Below are 15,740 nucleotides of genomic sequence, written 5' to 3'. Positions count from 1 at the left end.
AGATAGATACAGAGAGAGATAGATACAGAGAGAGATAGAGACAGACAGAGAGAGAGAGAGACAGAGAGAGAGACAGATACACAGAGAGAGAGAGAGAGAGACAGAGAGAGACAGAGAGAGAGAGAGAGAGAGAGAGACAGAGAGAGAGAGAGAGAGAGACAGCGAGAGAGAGAGAGAGAGAGAGAGAAATTGGGGTTCTGGATTCTGTCACTTATTGGTAAAGAAGTGGTGATATTGATATAGTTGGGAAATGGTTGATTGTCGTAGAGTGATAGCATTCCTCAGGCATAGCAATGGTGTTCTATGGAAACAGGATTTAAGATCATTCAGCTCAAGTGTAAAACGCCTATCAAAGTCCAAAATGTGTAGGTGTACACACAGCTGTGTTCTAGAACATTGGACCGTACTTTTTGAATTCTCAGTGAGGCTCAAGCTATTTTTCCAGCTGTTACACATTTAAATGAATAGAGGAAGTGTACGTGGAGTCGCGATGGTTGTGAATTTTGGGGAGGTGCACGGTCGGCTGTGCCTCCCCGCGGATGGTGGTAGAGCCACGTAGCTATGTCACAACGGATCTCTGCGTCTGTGGACTCTGAATTGCGCTGAACACTGACCAAACACGCAAACACACTCACAAACACACACCCTCCCTCAGCCCCAGTGCCATCCTACCTTGGCGATCTGGACACACCAGTTGAGCAGCAGTTGAGAGCCGATGTTGTCCTTGTGTTCGTGGACGTAGTCGAGGAGGCAGCCGTGGGGCATGAGCTGGGTGACCAGCTGTGTGGTGGGGCTCAGGCAGACCCCCAGGAGACGGACCAGGTGGGGGTGCTCCATGCTGGCCATAATCAGAGCCTCCTGGTGGGGATAGATAGGGACTCAGGCCTGGGGAAATCTGACATAACACTGTGGACGGAGGGAGGGTGAATACAGAGCAAACAGCCAAGTGCACACAGGTGGAAGGGGAAATACAAGTGTTATGGTGATGGGTGTTGGTAGTGTAGTGTAGTGTAGTGTCGTGTCGTGTAGTGTAGTGTAGTGTAGTGTAGTGACTGCCAGGGTGTGTGTGTATGTGTCACAGACACCTTTGACCGGCCCCCATTCACCATCATTTCTCTCTCTATCTTCTATCTAGCTACACACAGCCTCCCTCTATCTTCTATCTAGCTACACACAGCCTCCCTCTATCTTCTCTCTAGCTACACACAGCCTCCCTCTATCTTCTATCTAGCTACACACAGCCTCCCTCTATCTTTTCTCTAGCTACACACAGCCTCCCTCTATCTTCTCTCTAGCTACACACAGCCTCCCTCTATCTTCTCTCTAGTTACACACAGCCTCCCTCTATCTTCTCTCTAGCTACACACAGCCTCCCTCTATCTTCTCTCTAGCTACACACAGCCTCCCTTTATCTTCTATCTTGCTACACACAGCCTCCCTCTATCTTCTCTCTAGCTACACACAGCCTCCCTCTATCATTTCTCTAGCTACACACAGCCCCCCTCTATCTTCTCTCTAGCTACACACAGCCTCCCTCTATCTTCTATCTAGCTACACACAGCCTCCCTCTATCTTCTATCTAGCTACACACAGCCTCCCTCTATCTTCTCTCTAGCTACACACAGCCCCCCTCTATCTTCTCTCTAGCTACACACAGCCTCCCTCTATCTTCTATCTAGCTACACACAGCCTCCCTCTATCTTCTCTCTAGCTACACACAGCCTCCCTCTATCTTCTCTCTAGCTACACACAGCCTCCCTCTATCTTCTCTCTAGCTACACACAGCCTCCCTCTATCTTCTCTCTAGCTACACACAGCCTCCTTCTATCTTCTCTCTAGCTACACACAGCCTGGCTGACTTCTACTCTAGCTACACACAGCCTGGCTGACTTCTACTCTAGCTACACACAGCCTCCATCTATCTTCTATCTTGCTACATACAGCCTCCCTCTATCTCCTCTCTAGCTACACACAGCCTCCCTCGATCTTCTCTCTAGCTACACACAGCCTCCCTCTATCTTCTCTCTAGCTACACACAGCCTCCCTCTATCTTCTCTCTAGCTACACACAGCCTCCCTCTATCTTCTATCTAGCTACACACAGCCTCCCTCTATCTTCTCTCTAGCTACACACAGCCTCCCTCTATCTTCTATCTAGCTACACACAGCCTGGCTGACTTCTACTCTAGCTACACACAGCCTCCCTCTATCTTCCCTCTAGCTACACACAGCCTCCCTCTATCTTCTATCTAGCTACACACAGCCTCCCTCTATCTTCTCTCTAGCTACACACAGCCTCCCTCTATCTTCTCTCTAGCTACACACAGCCTCCCTCTATCTTCTCTCTAGCTACACACAGCCTCCCTCTATCTTCTCTCTAGCTACACACAGCCTCCCTCTATCTTCTCTCTAGCTACACACAGCCTCCCTCTATCTTCTCTCTAGCTACACACAGCCTGGCTGACTTCTACTCTAGCTACACACAGCCTCTCTCTATCTTCTCTCTAGCTACACACAGCCTCCCTCTATCTTCTCTCTAGCTACACACAGCCTCCCTCTATCTTCTCTCTAGCTACACACAGCCTCCCTCTATCTTCTCTCTAGCTACACACAGCCTCCCTCTATCTTCTCTCTAGCTACACACAGCCTCCCTCTATCTTCTCTCTAGCTACACACAGCCTCCCTCTATCTTCTCTCTAGCTACACACAGCCTCCCTCTATCTTCTCTCTAGCTACACACAGCCTCCCTCTATCTTCTATCTAGCTACACACAGCCTCCCTCTATCTTCTATCTAGCTACACACAGCCTCCCTCTATCTTCTATCTAGCTACACACAGCCTCCCTCTATCTTCTCTCTAGCTGCACACAGCCTGGCTGACTTCTACTCTAGCTACACACAGCCTCCCTCTATCTTCTCTCTAGCTACACACAGCCTGGCTGACTTCTACTCTAGCTACACACAGCCTCCCTCTATCTTCTCTCTAGTTACACACAGCCTCCCTCTATCTTCTCTCTAGTTACACACAGCCTCCCTCTATCTTCTCTCTAGTTACACACAGCCTCCCTCTATCTTCTCTCTAGTTACACACAGCCTCCCTCTATCTTCTCTCTAGTTACACACAGCCTCCCTCTATCTTCTCTCTAGCTACACACAGCCTCCCTCTATCTTCTCTCTAGCTACACACAGCCTCTCTCTATCTTCTCTCTAGCTACACACAGCCTCCTTCTATCTTCTATCTAGCTACACACAGCCTCCCTCTATCTTCTCTCTAGCTACACACAGCCTCCCTCTATCTTCTCTCTAGCTACACACAGCCTCCCTCTATCTTCTCTCTAGCTACACACAGCCTCCCTCTATCTTCTCTCTAGCTACACACAGCCTCCATCTATCTTCTCTCTAGCTACACACAGCCTCCCTCTATCTTCTCTCTAGCTACACACAGCCTGGCTGACTTCTACTTTAGCTACACACAGCCTCTCTCTATCTTCTCTCTAGCTACACACAGCCTCCCTCTATCTTCTCTCTAGCTACACACAGCCTGGCTGACTTCTACTCTAGCTACACACAGCCTCCCTCTATCTTCTCTCTAGCTACACACAGCCTCTCTCTATCTTCTCTCTAGCTACACACAGCCTCCCTCTATATTCTCTCTAGCTACACACAGCCTGGCTGACTTCTACTCTAGCTACACACAGCCTCTCTCTATCTTCTCTCTAGCTACACACAGCATGGCTGACTTCTACTCTAGCTACACACAGCATGGCTGACTTCTACTCTAGCTACACACAGCCTGGCTGACTTCTACTCTAGCTACACACAGCCTGGCTGACTTCTACTCTAGTTACACACAGCCTGACTGACATCTACTCTAACTACACACAGCCTGGCTGACTTCTACTCTAGCTACACATAGCCTAGCTGACTTCTACTCTAGCTACACACAGCCTCCCTCTATCTTCTCTCTAGCTACACACAGCCTGGCTGACTCCCATCTAGCTACACACAGCCTGGCTGACTCCCATCTAGCTACACATAGCGTGGCTGACTGCTACATTCTCTGCACAAAGAGCAGGGTATTTTAAAGCTGCCGGGGGCTTGATAGATGAAGGGCCTTTACATTTAGATTCTAAAAGAGGTGAGAGTGGCTCAGCGGTGGAGAGTAGATTAATCCCGGCACAGTGCAGGCAGTAGAGAGGTCCTTTTGGCACCGACAGTTCTCTGATTTAACACCGGGGTAAAGTAGCAGCATTACATCTCCACTTCATAAAACTACAGCACATTATACAAGCCCAGAGTACAGCTAAAAATGGTTGTGGAAGTCTGAACCAGACACTCACATAGGAGGAAAACAAGTGGCCTTGTGAGTCTCTGTTGTGTGACAGGAGGCCCTGACAGTTGTTAGAAGGGAGTGTGCTTCTGTACTAGGATATAAGGGCTAATATATGAGGTGGTGTGTGTGTGTGACGAGAGTGTGTGTTTGGGGATATCTCTCTCATCTTTCTGAGCGGTGACCTCCATTACCATCCGCCTGACTTCTCCGCTTCCCCATGCACACCCACACACGCACACACACACACACACGCACGCACGCACGCACTCACACACACACACACACACACACACACACACACACACACACACACACACACACACACACACACACACACACACACACACACACACACACACACACACACACACACACACACACACACACAGGGATAGACTGGCACAGCCCCAGGGATAGAATGGCACAGCCCCAGGGATAGAATGGCACAGCCCCAGGGATAGAATGGCACAGCCCCAGGGATAGAATGGCACAGCCCCAGGGATAGAATGGCACAGCCCCAGGGATAGAATGGCACAGCCCCAAGGATAGACTGGCACAGCCCCAGGGATAGACTGGCACAGCCCCAGGGATAGAATGGCACAGCCCCAGGGATAGACTGGCACAGCCCCAGGGATAGACTGGCACAGCCCCAGGGATAGAATGGCACAGCCCCAGGGATAGAATGGCACAGCCCCAGGGATAGACTGGCACAGCCCCAGGGATAAACTGGCATAACCCCAGGGATACAAAGCTGTGTGTTTGTGTGTGTGTGTGTGTGTGTGTGTGTGTGTGTTTACGTTTATGAGTGTGTTCATGAGTGTCTTTATGAGTAATAATTAATTCACATGAATTATTACAAACTACTTACTCACACACACACACACACACACACACACACACACACACACACACACACACACACACACACACACACACACACACACACACACACACACACACACACACACACACACACACACACACACACACATGTGCACCAAGATACACACATCCACTTCCAGACAGTGAATGATGCTAAGCAGTTTGTGTGTGTTTATGTGTGTGTGTGTGAGGGAGAACAGCTTGCTGGCTCCTGGTCTGTCTCTAACTGTCCCAGTGGCAGCCTGTGGGCCTGCTTTTAGATTGCAGTTTAAAAACTGGGGAGCCATGTGGGCTCTGGATGTCCAACGCCATCCACTGGGAGACAGGAACGAGGGAGAAGAAAGGGAGGATTGGGCTTTTCAATTAGGTTTGGCAAAATGCCTCTCTCGCCAACCAACATACTTGATAGACCCTACCCGAATCCTCCACCCTACCCCATCGTCTATCCTACCCCATCCTCTATCCTACCACATCCCCATCCCCATACCCCATCCCCTATCCTACCCCATCCTCTACCCCTACACAATCCTCTAACCCATACCCCATCCTCTATCCTACCCCATCCTCTAAACCCTACCCCATCCCCCACCCTACCCCTTCCTCTATCCTACCCCATACTCTGTCCTACCCCATCATCTATCCTACCCCATACTATGCCCTACCCCATCGTCTATCCTACCCCATCCTCTATCCTACCACATCCCCATACCCCTACCCCATCCCTTGTCCTACCCCATTCTCCATCCCTACCCCATCTACCCTACCCCTTCCTCTATCCTACCCCATCCTCTGTCCTACCCCATCCTCAACCCTACCCCATCCTCTATCCTGCCCCATCAACTAACCCCTACCCCACCCCCCATCCTACCCCATTCTCTAACCCCAAACCCTTCCTCTATCCTACTCCATCCTCTACCCTACCCCATCCCCTAATCTACCCCATTCTCTAATCCCTACCCCATCCTCCACCCTACCCCTTCCTCTATTCTACCCCATACTCTGTCCTACCCCATCCTCTATCCTACCCCATCCTATGTCCTACCCCATCCTCTATACCCATCCTATGTCCTACCCCATCCTCTCCCATCCTCTGTCCTACCCCATCCTCTCCCATCCTCTTTCCTACCCCATCCTCTGTCCTACCTCATCCTTCCCCCCTACCCCATCTTCTATCCTCTCCCATCCTCAGTCCTACCCCATCCTCTGTCCTACCCCATCCTCTGTACTACCCCATACTTTATCCTACCCCATCCTCTAATCCCTACCCCATCCTCTATCCCCAACCCCATCCACTATCCTACCCCATCCTCTATCCTACCCCATCATATGTCCTACCCCATCATCTATACCCATCCTCTGTCCTACCCCATCCTCTCCCATCCTCTTTCCAACCCCATCCTCCGTCCTACCTCATCCTTCCCCCCTACCCCATCTTCTATCCTCTCCCATCCTCAGTCCTACCCCATCTTCTATCCTCTCCCATCCTCAGTCCTACCCCATCCTCTGTCCTACCCCATCCTCTAATCCCTACCCCATCCTCTATCCCCAACCCCATCCACTATCCTACCCCATCCTCTATCCTACCCCATCCTCTGTCCTACCCCATCCTCTGTACTACCCCATACTTTATCCTACCCCATCCTCTAATCCCTACCCCATCCTCTATCCCCAACCCCATCCACTATCCTACCCCATCCTCTATCCCCAACCCCATCCACTATCCTACCCCATCCTCTAACCCCTAGCCCATCCTCTAATCCCTACCCCATCCACTATCCTACCCCATCCTCTATTCCCTACCCCATCCTCTAACCCATACCCCATCCTCTAACCCCTACCCCATCCTCTAATCCCTACCCCATCCTCTATCCCCAACCCCATCCACTATCCTACCCCATCCTCTATCCCCAACCCCATCCACTATCCTACCCCATCCTCTAACCCCTAGCCCATCCTCTAATCCCTACCCCATCCCCTATCCTACCCCATCCTCTATCCTACCCCATCCTCTAACCCATACCCCATCCTCTATCCTACTCCATCCTCTATCCCCTACCCAATCCTCTAACCCATACCCCATCCCCTATCCTACTCCATCCTCTATCCCCTACCCAATCCTCTAACCCATACCCCATCCTCTATCCTACCCAATCCTCTAACCCATACCCCATCCCCTATCCTACTCCATCCTCTATCCCCTACCCAATCCTCTACCCCATCCTCTATCCTACCCCATCCTCTAACCCATACCCCATCCTCTATCCTACTCCATCCTCTATCCCCTACCCAATCCTCTAACCCATACCCCATCCCCTATCCTACCCCATCCTCTATCCTACTCCATCCTCTATCCCCTACCCAATCCCCTATCCTACCCAATCCTCTAACCTACCCCCAACCCAGGCTTGGCTCAAAGGCAAGTCAAGGGCTTCTAGCCCCTCTCAATCTGTCCTCTTCCCTGCATACCTTCTACCCAGTGATACAGACAAGGCTATATGCCATCTAAACACCTGGTGATGTTAACAGACCTGGTGCAATAGACTACATGTCAGCCATTATACTGGGGGTAGGAGTTTCTGGGCTGAACTGATCAACCTGACTAGACTGAGGTTTCAGAAGATGGAATGAGCTCAACTAATATCAACACACACACACTCACACACACACACACAAACACACACACACACACACACACACACACACACACACACACACACACACACACACACACACACACACACACACACACACACAGAGAGTTGTGGTGTAATACTCACGTCCATGAACTCCACGTTTGCTTTGGGCCCCGTAGCCTCGTTCAGGATCTTTATGGCCACTGGGATCTTTACTGTCTCTCCCTCTGGGACCCAGATACCCTGAAATACACAGGCAAGGAGAGTTACCACTGGTAAACACACACTCCTATGGTCATATCGACACACTTTGACACACTGAAAGGAGACACATAAAACCTTCCACCAATCTCAGAGAATAGAAGCAATGTCAGAAATAATGAGAAAAGACAGACACTCACAAACATACACAGTATTACACAAAGTCACACTGTCATCCGTCATATCAGGACAGAACCAGGCGGAATAATGAAAGGCAAAATAATGAAAGGCAAATTAATGAAAGGCAAATTAATGAAAGGCAAATTAATGAAAGGCACACTCACAAACAGAGGCACAATCAACCGTACCTTGTGGACTGTGCCGAAGGCTCCTGAGCCGAGGATCTTAACCCTCTTGAGCTCAGTCTCTTTGAGGATGCGAAGCTGGGCCTGGTTGGGGGCCGTACCGCTAGGGGTCAGGGGCTCCACCAACTGGAACACACACACATACACACACATACACACACATACAAACGCACACACACACACCGGGAGGCACACACACACCAACACACCAACACACACACACACACACACACACACACACACACACACACACACACACACACACACACACACACACACACACACACACACACACACACACACACACACACACACACACACACACACACACACACATGGTCAATACCTCCATCAGCCGAACAATCAATACTTATCTTAATGAGCCAATCAGCCTATCAGGGCCCTTCATATAGGTTTATCACCGACATAATCAACCAGCTCAGCATCGGTCATCAAACACCATAATGAGACCATATATCTGTCGGTCAGTGCGTGTGTGTGTTCGTGTGTATGTGTGTGTGTCTCTATGTCCCTGTGTGTCTCTCTATGTTCCTGTGTGTGTCTCTATGTTCCTGTGTGTCTCTATGTTCCTGTGTGTCTCTCTATGTTCCTGTGTGTGTCTCTATGTTCCTGTGTGTCTCTCCATGTTCCTGTGTGTCTCTATGTTCCTGTCTGTCTCTCTATGTTCATGTGTGTCTCTATGTTCCTGTGTGTCTCTCTATGTTCCTGTGTGTCTCTCTATGTTCCTGTGTGTCTCTCTATGTTCCTGTGTGTGTCTCTATGTTCCTGTGTGTCTCTCTATGTTCCTGTGTGTCTCTCTATGTTCCTGTGTGTCTCTATGTTCCTGTGTGTCTCTCTATGTTCCTGTGTGTCTCTATGTTCCTGTGTGTCTCTATGTTCCTGTGTGTCTCTATGTTCCTGTGTGTCTCTCTATGTTCCTGTGTGTCTCTATGTTCCTGTGTGTCTCTCTATGTTCCTGTGTGTGTCTCTATGTTCCTGTGTGTCTCTCTATGTTCCTGTGTGTCTCTCTATGTTTCTGTGTGTCTCTATGTTCCTGTGTGTCTCTCTATGTTCCTGTGTGTCTCTATGTTCCTGTGTGTCTCTATGTTCCTGTCTGTCTCTCTATGTTCCTGTGTGTCTTTATGTTCCTGTGTGTGTCTCTATGTTCCTGTGTGTCTCTCTATGTTCCTGTCTGTCTCTCTATGTTCCTGTGTGTCTCTATGTTCCTGTGTGTCTCTCTATGTTCCTGTGTGTCTCTCTATGTTCCTGTGTGTGTCTCTATGTTCCTGTCTGTCTCTCTATGTTCCTGTGTGTCTTTATGTTCCTGTGTGTGTCTCTATGTTCCTGTGTGTCTCTCTATGTTCCTGTTTGTCTCTCTATGTTCCTGTCTGTCTCTCTATGTTCCTGTGTGTCTCTATGTTCCTGTGTGTCTCTCTATGTTCCTGTGTGTCTCTCTATGTTCCTGTGTGTGTCTCTATGTTCCTGTGTGTGTCTCTATGTTACTGTGTGTCTCTCTATGTTCCTGTTTGTCTCTCTATGTTCCTGTGTCTCTCTATGTTCCTGTGTCTCTCTATGTTCCTGTTTGTCTCTCTATGTTCCTGTCTGTCTCTCTATGTTCCTGTGTGTGTCTCTATGTTCCTGTGTGTCTCTCTATGTTCCTGTTTGTCTCTCTATGTTCCTGTGTGTTTCTATGTTCCTGTGTGTCTCTATGTTCCTGTGTGTCTCTATGTTCCTGTGTGTCTCTATGTTCCTGTGTCTCTCTATGTTCCTGTGTGTCTCTCTATATTCCTTTTTGTCTCTCTATGTTCCTGTCTGTCTCTCTATGTTCCTGTGTGTGTCTCTATGTTCCTGTGTGTCTCTATGTTCCTGTGTGTCTCTATGTTCCTGTGTGTGTCTCTATGTTCCTGTGTGTGTCTCTATGTTCCTGTGTGTCTCTCTATGTTCCTGTGTCTCTCTATGTTCCTGTGTGTCTCTATGTTCCTGTATGTGTCTCTATGTTCCTGTATGTCTCTCTATGTTCCTGTGTGTCTCTCTATGTTCCTGTATGTGTGTCTGTTTACTGAGACCATACTTCAGTCAGTCAGGTGCATATATATGTATTCAGTAGGATATATAATATATATATATATATATATATATATATATATATACACTGCTCAAAAAAATAAAGGGAACACTTAAACAACACAATGTAACTCCAAGTCAATCACATTTCTATGAAATCAAACTGTCCACTTAGGAAGCAACACTGTGTAACAACCGTCGTTAGGAATGGACCAAGGCGCAGCAGGAATGTGGATACTCATGTTTATTGATGAGAAACAAGTAAAGCATCCACATGAAAACCAACAAAAACAATACTCACGACGGCAACAGTGTGACAGGCTAAACAAGCAGTGATCACAAACAACTACCCACAACCCCAAAGAAAAACACACACTCCTATATTGGACTCCCAATCAAAGGCAACTCAACACACCTGCCTTCAATTGGGAGTCCAATCACCCACACAACATTTAAGAAACACAAACCACTTGCCACATCCTGACCACAACTGATACACTACCTCCCTCTGCTGGTCAGGACGTGACAGTACCCCCCCCCCCCCTCAAGGCGCAGACCCCGGGATTGCACCTAAAAAAAGAAAACACAAAAAAAAAACAATCCCCAACAAAACCAATAAACAATAACCCCTAAACAATAAAAGAGGGAAGGGAGGGTGGCTGCCGTCACCGACGGCACTGTGCTACACCCTCCCCCCCCAACCCACCCATCCTGGAGGTGGCTCAGGTGCAGGACGTGGACCTCGCTCCACCTTCGGCGTCGCCCACTTTGGTGGCGCCGATAGCTCCGCCGGGCAGACGGGCCACTCGGGCTGGGCCGGAGGACAGGCGGGCCACTCGGGCTGGGCCGGAGGACAGGCGGGCCCCTCGGGCTGGGCCGGAGGACAGGTGGGCCCCTCGGGCTGGGCCGGAGGACAGGCGGGCCCCTCGGGCTGGGCCGGAGGACAGGCGGGCCACTCGGGCTGGGCCGGAGGACAGGCGGCCACTCGGGCTGGGCCGGAGGACAGGCGGGCCACTCGGGCTGGGCCGGAGGACAGGCGGGCCACTCGGGCTGGGCCGGAGGACAGGCGGGCCACTCGGGCAGCTCCGGGCAGTCGGGCCACTGTGGCAGCTCCGGGCAGTCGGGCCACCCTGGCGGCTCCGGGCAGTCGGGCCACTCTGGCAGTTCCGGGCAGTCGGGCCACTCTGGCGGCTCCGGGCAGTCGGGTCACTCTGGCAGCTCCGGGCAGTCAGGCCACTCTGGCAGCTCCTGACTAGCGGGCGGCTCTGGCAGCTCCTGACTAGCGGGCGGCTCTGGCAGCTCATGACTGGCGGGCAGCTCTGGCGGCTCATGACTGGCGGGCAGCTCTGGCGGCTCATGACTGGTGGGCAGCTCTGGCGACTCATGACTGGCGGGCAGCTCTGGCGACTCATGACTGGTGGGCAGCTCTGGCGACTCATGACTGGCGGGCAGCTCTGGCGACTCATGACTGGCGGGCAGCTCTGGCGACTCATGACTGGCGGGCAGCTCTGGCGACTCATGACTGGCGGACAGCTCTGGCGACTCATGACTGGCGGACAGCTCTGGCGACTCATGACTGGCGGGCAGCTCTGGCGACTCATGACTGGCGGGCAGCTCTGGCGACTCATGACTGGCGGGCAGCTCTGGCGACTCATGACTGGCGGGCAGCTCTGGCGACTCATGACTGGCGGGCAGCTCTGGCGACTCATGACTGGCGGGCAGCTCTGGCGACTCTTGACTGGCGGGCAGCTCTGGCGACTCTTGACTGGCGGGCAGCTCTGGCGACTCTTGACTGGCAGGCAGCTCTGGCGACTCTTGACTGGCAGGCAGCTCTGGCGACTCTTGACTGGCGAGGCTAGGCTGACGCACTAGACACCTGATGTGTGGGGCTGGTACTGGACGTGCCAGCCTGGAGACACGCACCTCCATGCTAGTGCGTATAACGGGAAACACCGGACCTTCGAGGCGCACTGGCGGTCTTGAGCGCAGGGTTGGCATCACCCCTTCCGGCTCGATGCTCACCTCACCCTGGCACATGCGGGGCGCTGGTACAGGGTGGACTGGCCTGTGCGTCCGTATTGGCGAGATGGTGCGTACCTCAGCGTAACATGGCGCCCTCCACCTCATACGCACCTCCCTGTAATCACGGGTAGCTGGCTTACGGCTCTTCCTTGGCCTGGCCAAGCTACCCGTGTGCCCCCCCCCAAAAAATGTATTGGGGGTGCCTCTCGGGTTTCCTACCCAACCGTGTTCCAGCATACCGTTCGCTCCCTTCTCCTGCTGCCTCCGCTCTTCTCAGTGCCTCTACCTGTTCCTTGCGCTCTCTCTCCTCATAGAATCGCCTCTCCGCTCTCGCCGCTTCAATCTCCCACTGCGGGAGGCGATAATCCCCAGCCTGAGTCCATGGTCCGTCTCCGTCCAGGATTTGCTCCCACGTCCATTGGTCCATCACGTTGACCTCCTGTGGCTCCTTCCTCTTCCGCTGCTTGGTCCTTTTGTGGTGGGTAGTTCTGTAACAACCGTCGTTAGGAATGGACCAAGGCGCAGCAGGAATGTGGATACTCATGTTTATTGATGAGAAACAAGTAAAGCATCCACATGAAAACCAACAAAAACAATACTCACGACGGCAACAGTGTGACAGGCTAAACAAGAAGTGATCACAAACAACTACCCACAACCCCAAAGAAAAACACACACTCCTATATAGGACTCCCAATCAAAGGCAACTCAACACACCTGCCTTCAATTGGGAGTCCAATCACCCACACAACATTTAACAAACACAAACCACCTGCCACATCCTGACCACAACTGATACACTACCTCCCTCTGCTGGTCAGGATGTGACACACTGATTGACAATACATTTCACATGCTGTTGTGCAAATGGAATAGACAACAGGTGGAAATTATATTCAATTAGCAAGACACCCCCAATAAAGGAGTGGTTCTGAAGGTGGGGACCACAGACCACTTCTCAGTTCCTATGCTTCCTGGCTGATGTTTTGGTCACTTTTGAATGCTGGCGGTGCTTTCACTCTAGTGGTAGCATGAGACGGAGTCTACAACCCACACAAGTGGCTCAGGTAGTGCAGCTCATCCAGGATGGCACATCAATGCAAGCTGTGGCAAGAAGGTTTGCTGTGTCTGTCAGCGTAGTGTCCAGAGCATGGAGGCGCTACCAGGAGACAGGCCAGTACATCAGGAGACGTGGAGGAGGCCGTAGGAGGGCAACAACCCAGCAGCAGGACCGCTACCTCTGCCTTTGTGCAAGGAGGAGCAGGAGAAGCACTGCCAGAGCCCTGCAAAATGACCTCCAGCAGGCCACAAATGTGCATGTGTCTGCTCAAACGGTCAGAAACAGACTCCATGAGGGTGGTATGAGGGCCCGACGTCCACAGGTGGGGGTTGTGCTTACAGCCCAACACCGTGCAGGGTGTTTGGCATTTGCCAGAGAACACCAAGATTGGCAAATTTGCCACTGGCTCCCTGTGCTCTTCACAGATGAAAGCAGGTTCACACTGAGCACGTGACAGATGTGACAGAGTCTGGAGACGCCGTGGAGAACGTTCTGCTGCCTGCAACATCCTCCAGCATGACCGGTTTGGCGGTGGGTCAGTCATGGTGTAGGGTGGCATTTCTTTGGGGGGCCGCACAGCCCTCCATGTGCTCGCCAGAGGTAGCCTGACTGCCATTAGGTACCGAGATGAGATCCTCAGACCCCTTGTGAGACCATATGCTGGTGCGGTTGGCCCTGGGTTCCTCCTAATGCAAGACAATGCTAGACCTCATGTGGCTGGAGTGTGTCAGCAGTTCCTGCAAGAGGAAGGCATTGATGCTATGGACTGGCCCGCCCGTTCCCCAGACCTGAATCCAATTGAGCACATCTGGGACATCCTGTCTCGCTCCATCCACCAACGCCACGTTGCACCACAGACTGTCCAGGAGTTGGCGGATGCTTTAGTCCAGGTCTGGGAGGAGATCCCTCAGGAGACCATCCGCCACCTCATCAGGAGCATGCCCAGGCATTGTAGGGAGGTCATACAGGCACGTGGAGGCCACACACACTACTGAGCCTTATTTTGACTTGTTTTAAGGACATTGCATCAAAGTTGGATCAGCCTGTAGTGTGGTTTTCCACTTTAATTTTGAGTGTGACTCCAAATCCAGACCTCCATGTGTTGATAAATTGGATTTCCATTGATTATTTTGTGTGATTTTGTTGTCAGCCCATTCAACTATGTAAAGAAAAAAGTATTTAATAAGATTATTTATTTCATTCAGATCTAGGATGTGTTGTTTAAGTGTTCCCTTTATTTTTTTGAGCAGTATATATATATATATTCAGTAGGATATATAATATATATATATATTCAGTAGGATATATAATATATATATATATTCAGTAGGATATATAATATATATATATTCAGTAGGATATATATAATATATATATATATTCAGTTGGATATATAATATATATATATATATTCAGTAGGATATAAAAGCATCAACAGGACAGGATCACTGAGACGTTCACTGGAGTCCATGACATTACCCACGGCTTTGCAATGACACACTACACTCATCCAGCGTCATTCAGAGTCATTATAATGTGTCTGATCTAGCATGGAAGCCCTGAGCTATTGCTAGTGGAAGTGAGCCAACAGTAGCATTGACTGAAAGAGAGAAAGAGAGGGAGGGAATAGAGAGAGAAAGAGAGAGAGATAGGGAATTGAGAGAGAGAGGGAGAGAGAGAGAGAGAGAGAGAGAGAGAGTGAGAGAGAGAGAGAGAGAGAGAGAGAGAGACAGAGAGGTTGTGAATTGAGAGAAAGTGAGAGAGAGAGAGAGAGAGAGAGAGAGAGAGAGAAGGAGAGAGAGAGTGAAGTGAGAGAGAGAACGAGAGAGGGAGAGAGAGAGAGAGAGTTCTATTCATTTACTCTCTCTGTTATCCAACAGCCCTCCAGTCCAGTCATAGTCCCAATGAATAACAACAGCATGGCCCTCTCAGCGTCTGAACCTACTACCACTCTATCACGGCCCTGAGCCCTCTCTCTGACACACACACACACACACTCCACTGGAGAATATCCCAGCCTGCCTGTGCCAAATGAGGTCCTGGAGCAGCACGGCACTGCAGAGGGGTGATAGATTTGACCAAGCCTTATTACACAACAGCACATTCAGAGCTTGAAATGCATTTACAGAATCAACAACAACAGCGTCAACAACAACAACAACAAACTCAATGCCCCCAAACA

General features: G+C 50.6%; 1 protein-coding gene across 1 annotated transcript; it reads right to left on the bottom strand.

Moving 5' to 3' along the window:
- Positions 1–390: 390 nt before the first annotated feature.
- LOC115186238 (receptor tyrosine-protein kinase erbB-4-like) lies at positions 391–8,764 on the bottom strand. Its single transcript, XM_029745909.1, has 4 exons — positions 8,759–8,764; positions 8,416–8,538; positions 7,991–8,089; positions 391–858 (listed from the first exon to the last, which is right to left on the bottom strand). The coding sequence occupies exons 1-4, from the start codon at positions 8,762–8,764 to the stop codon at positions 652–654; spliced, it is 435 nt and encodes a 144-aa protein (XP_029601769.1). The 3' UTR covers positions 391–651.
- Between the last annotated feature and the right edge of the window lie 6,976 nt (positions 8,765–15,740).

Source organism: Salmo trutta, unplaced genomic scaffold (genome assembly GCF_901001165.1).
Source record: "Salmo trutta unplaced genomic scaffold, fSalTru1.1, whole genome shotgun sequence".
NCBI classification, from domain to species: Eukaryota; Metazoa; Chordata; class Actinopteri; order Salmoniformes; family Salmonidae; genus Salmo; species Salmo trutta.
This window is presented reverse-complemented; position numbering and strand designations above follow the sequence as displayed.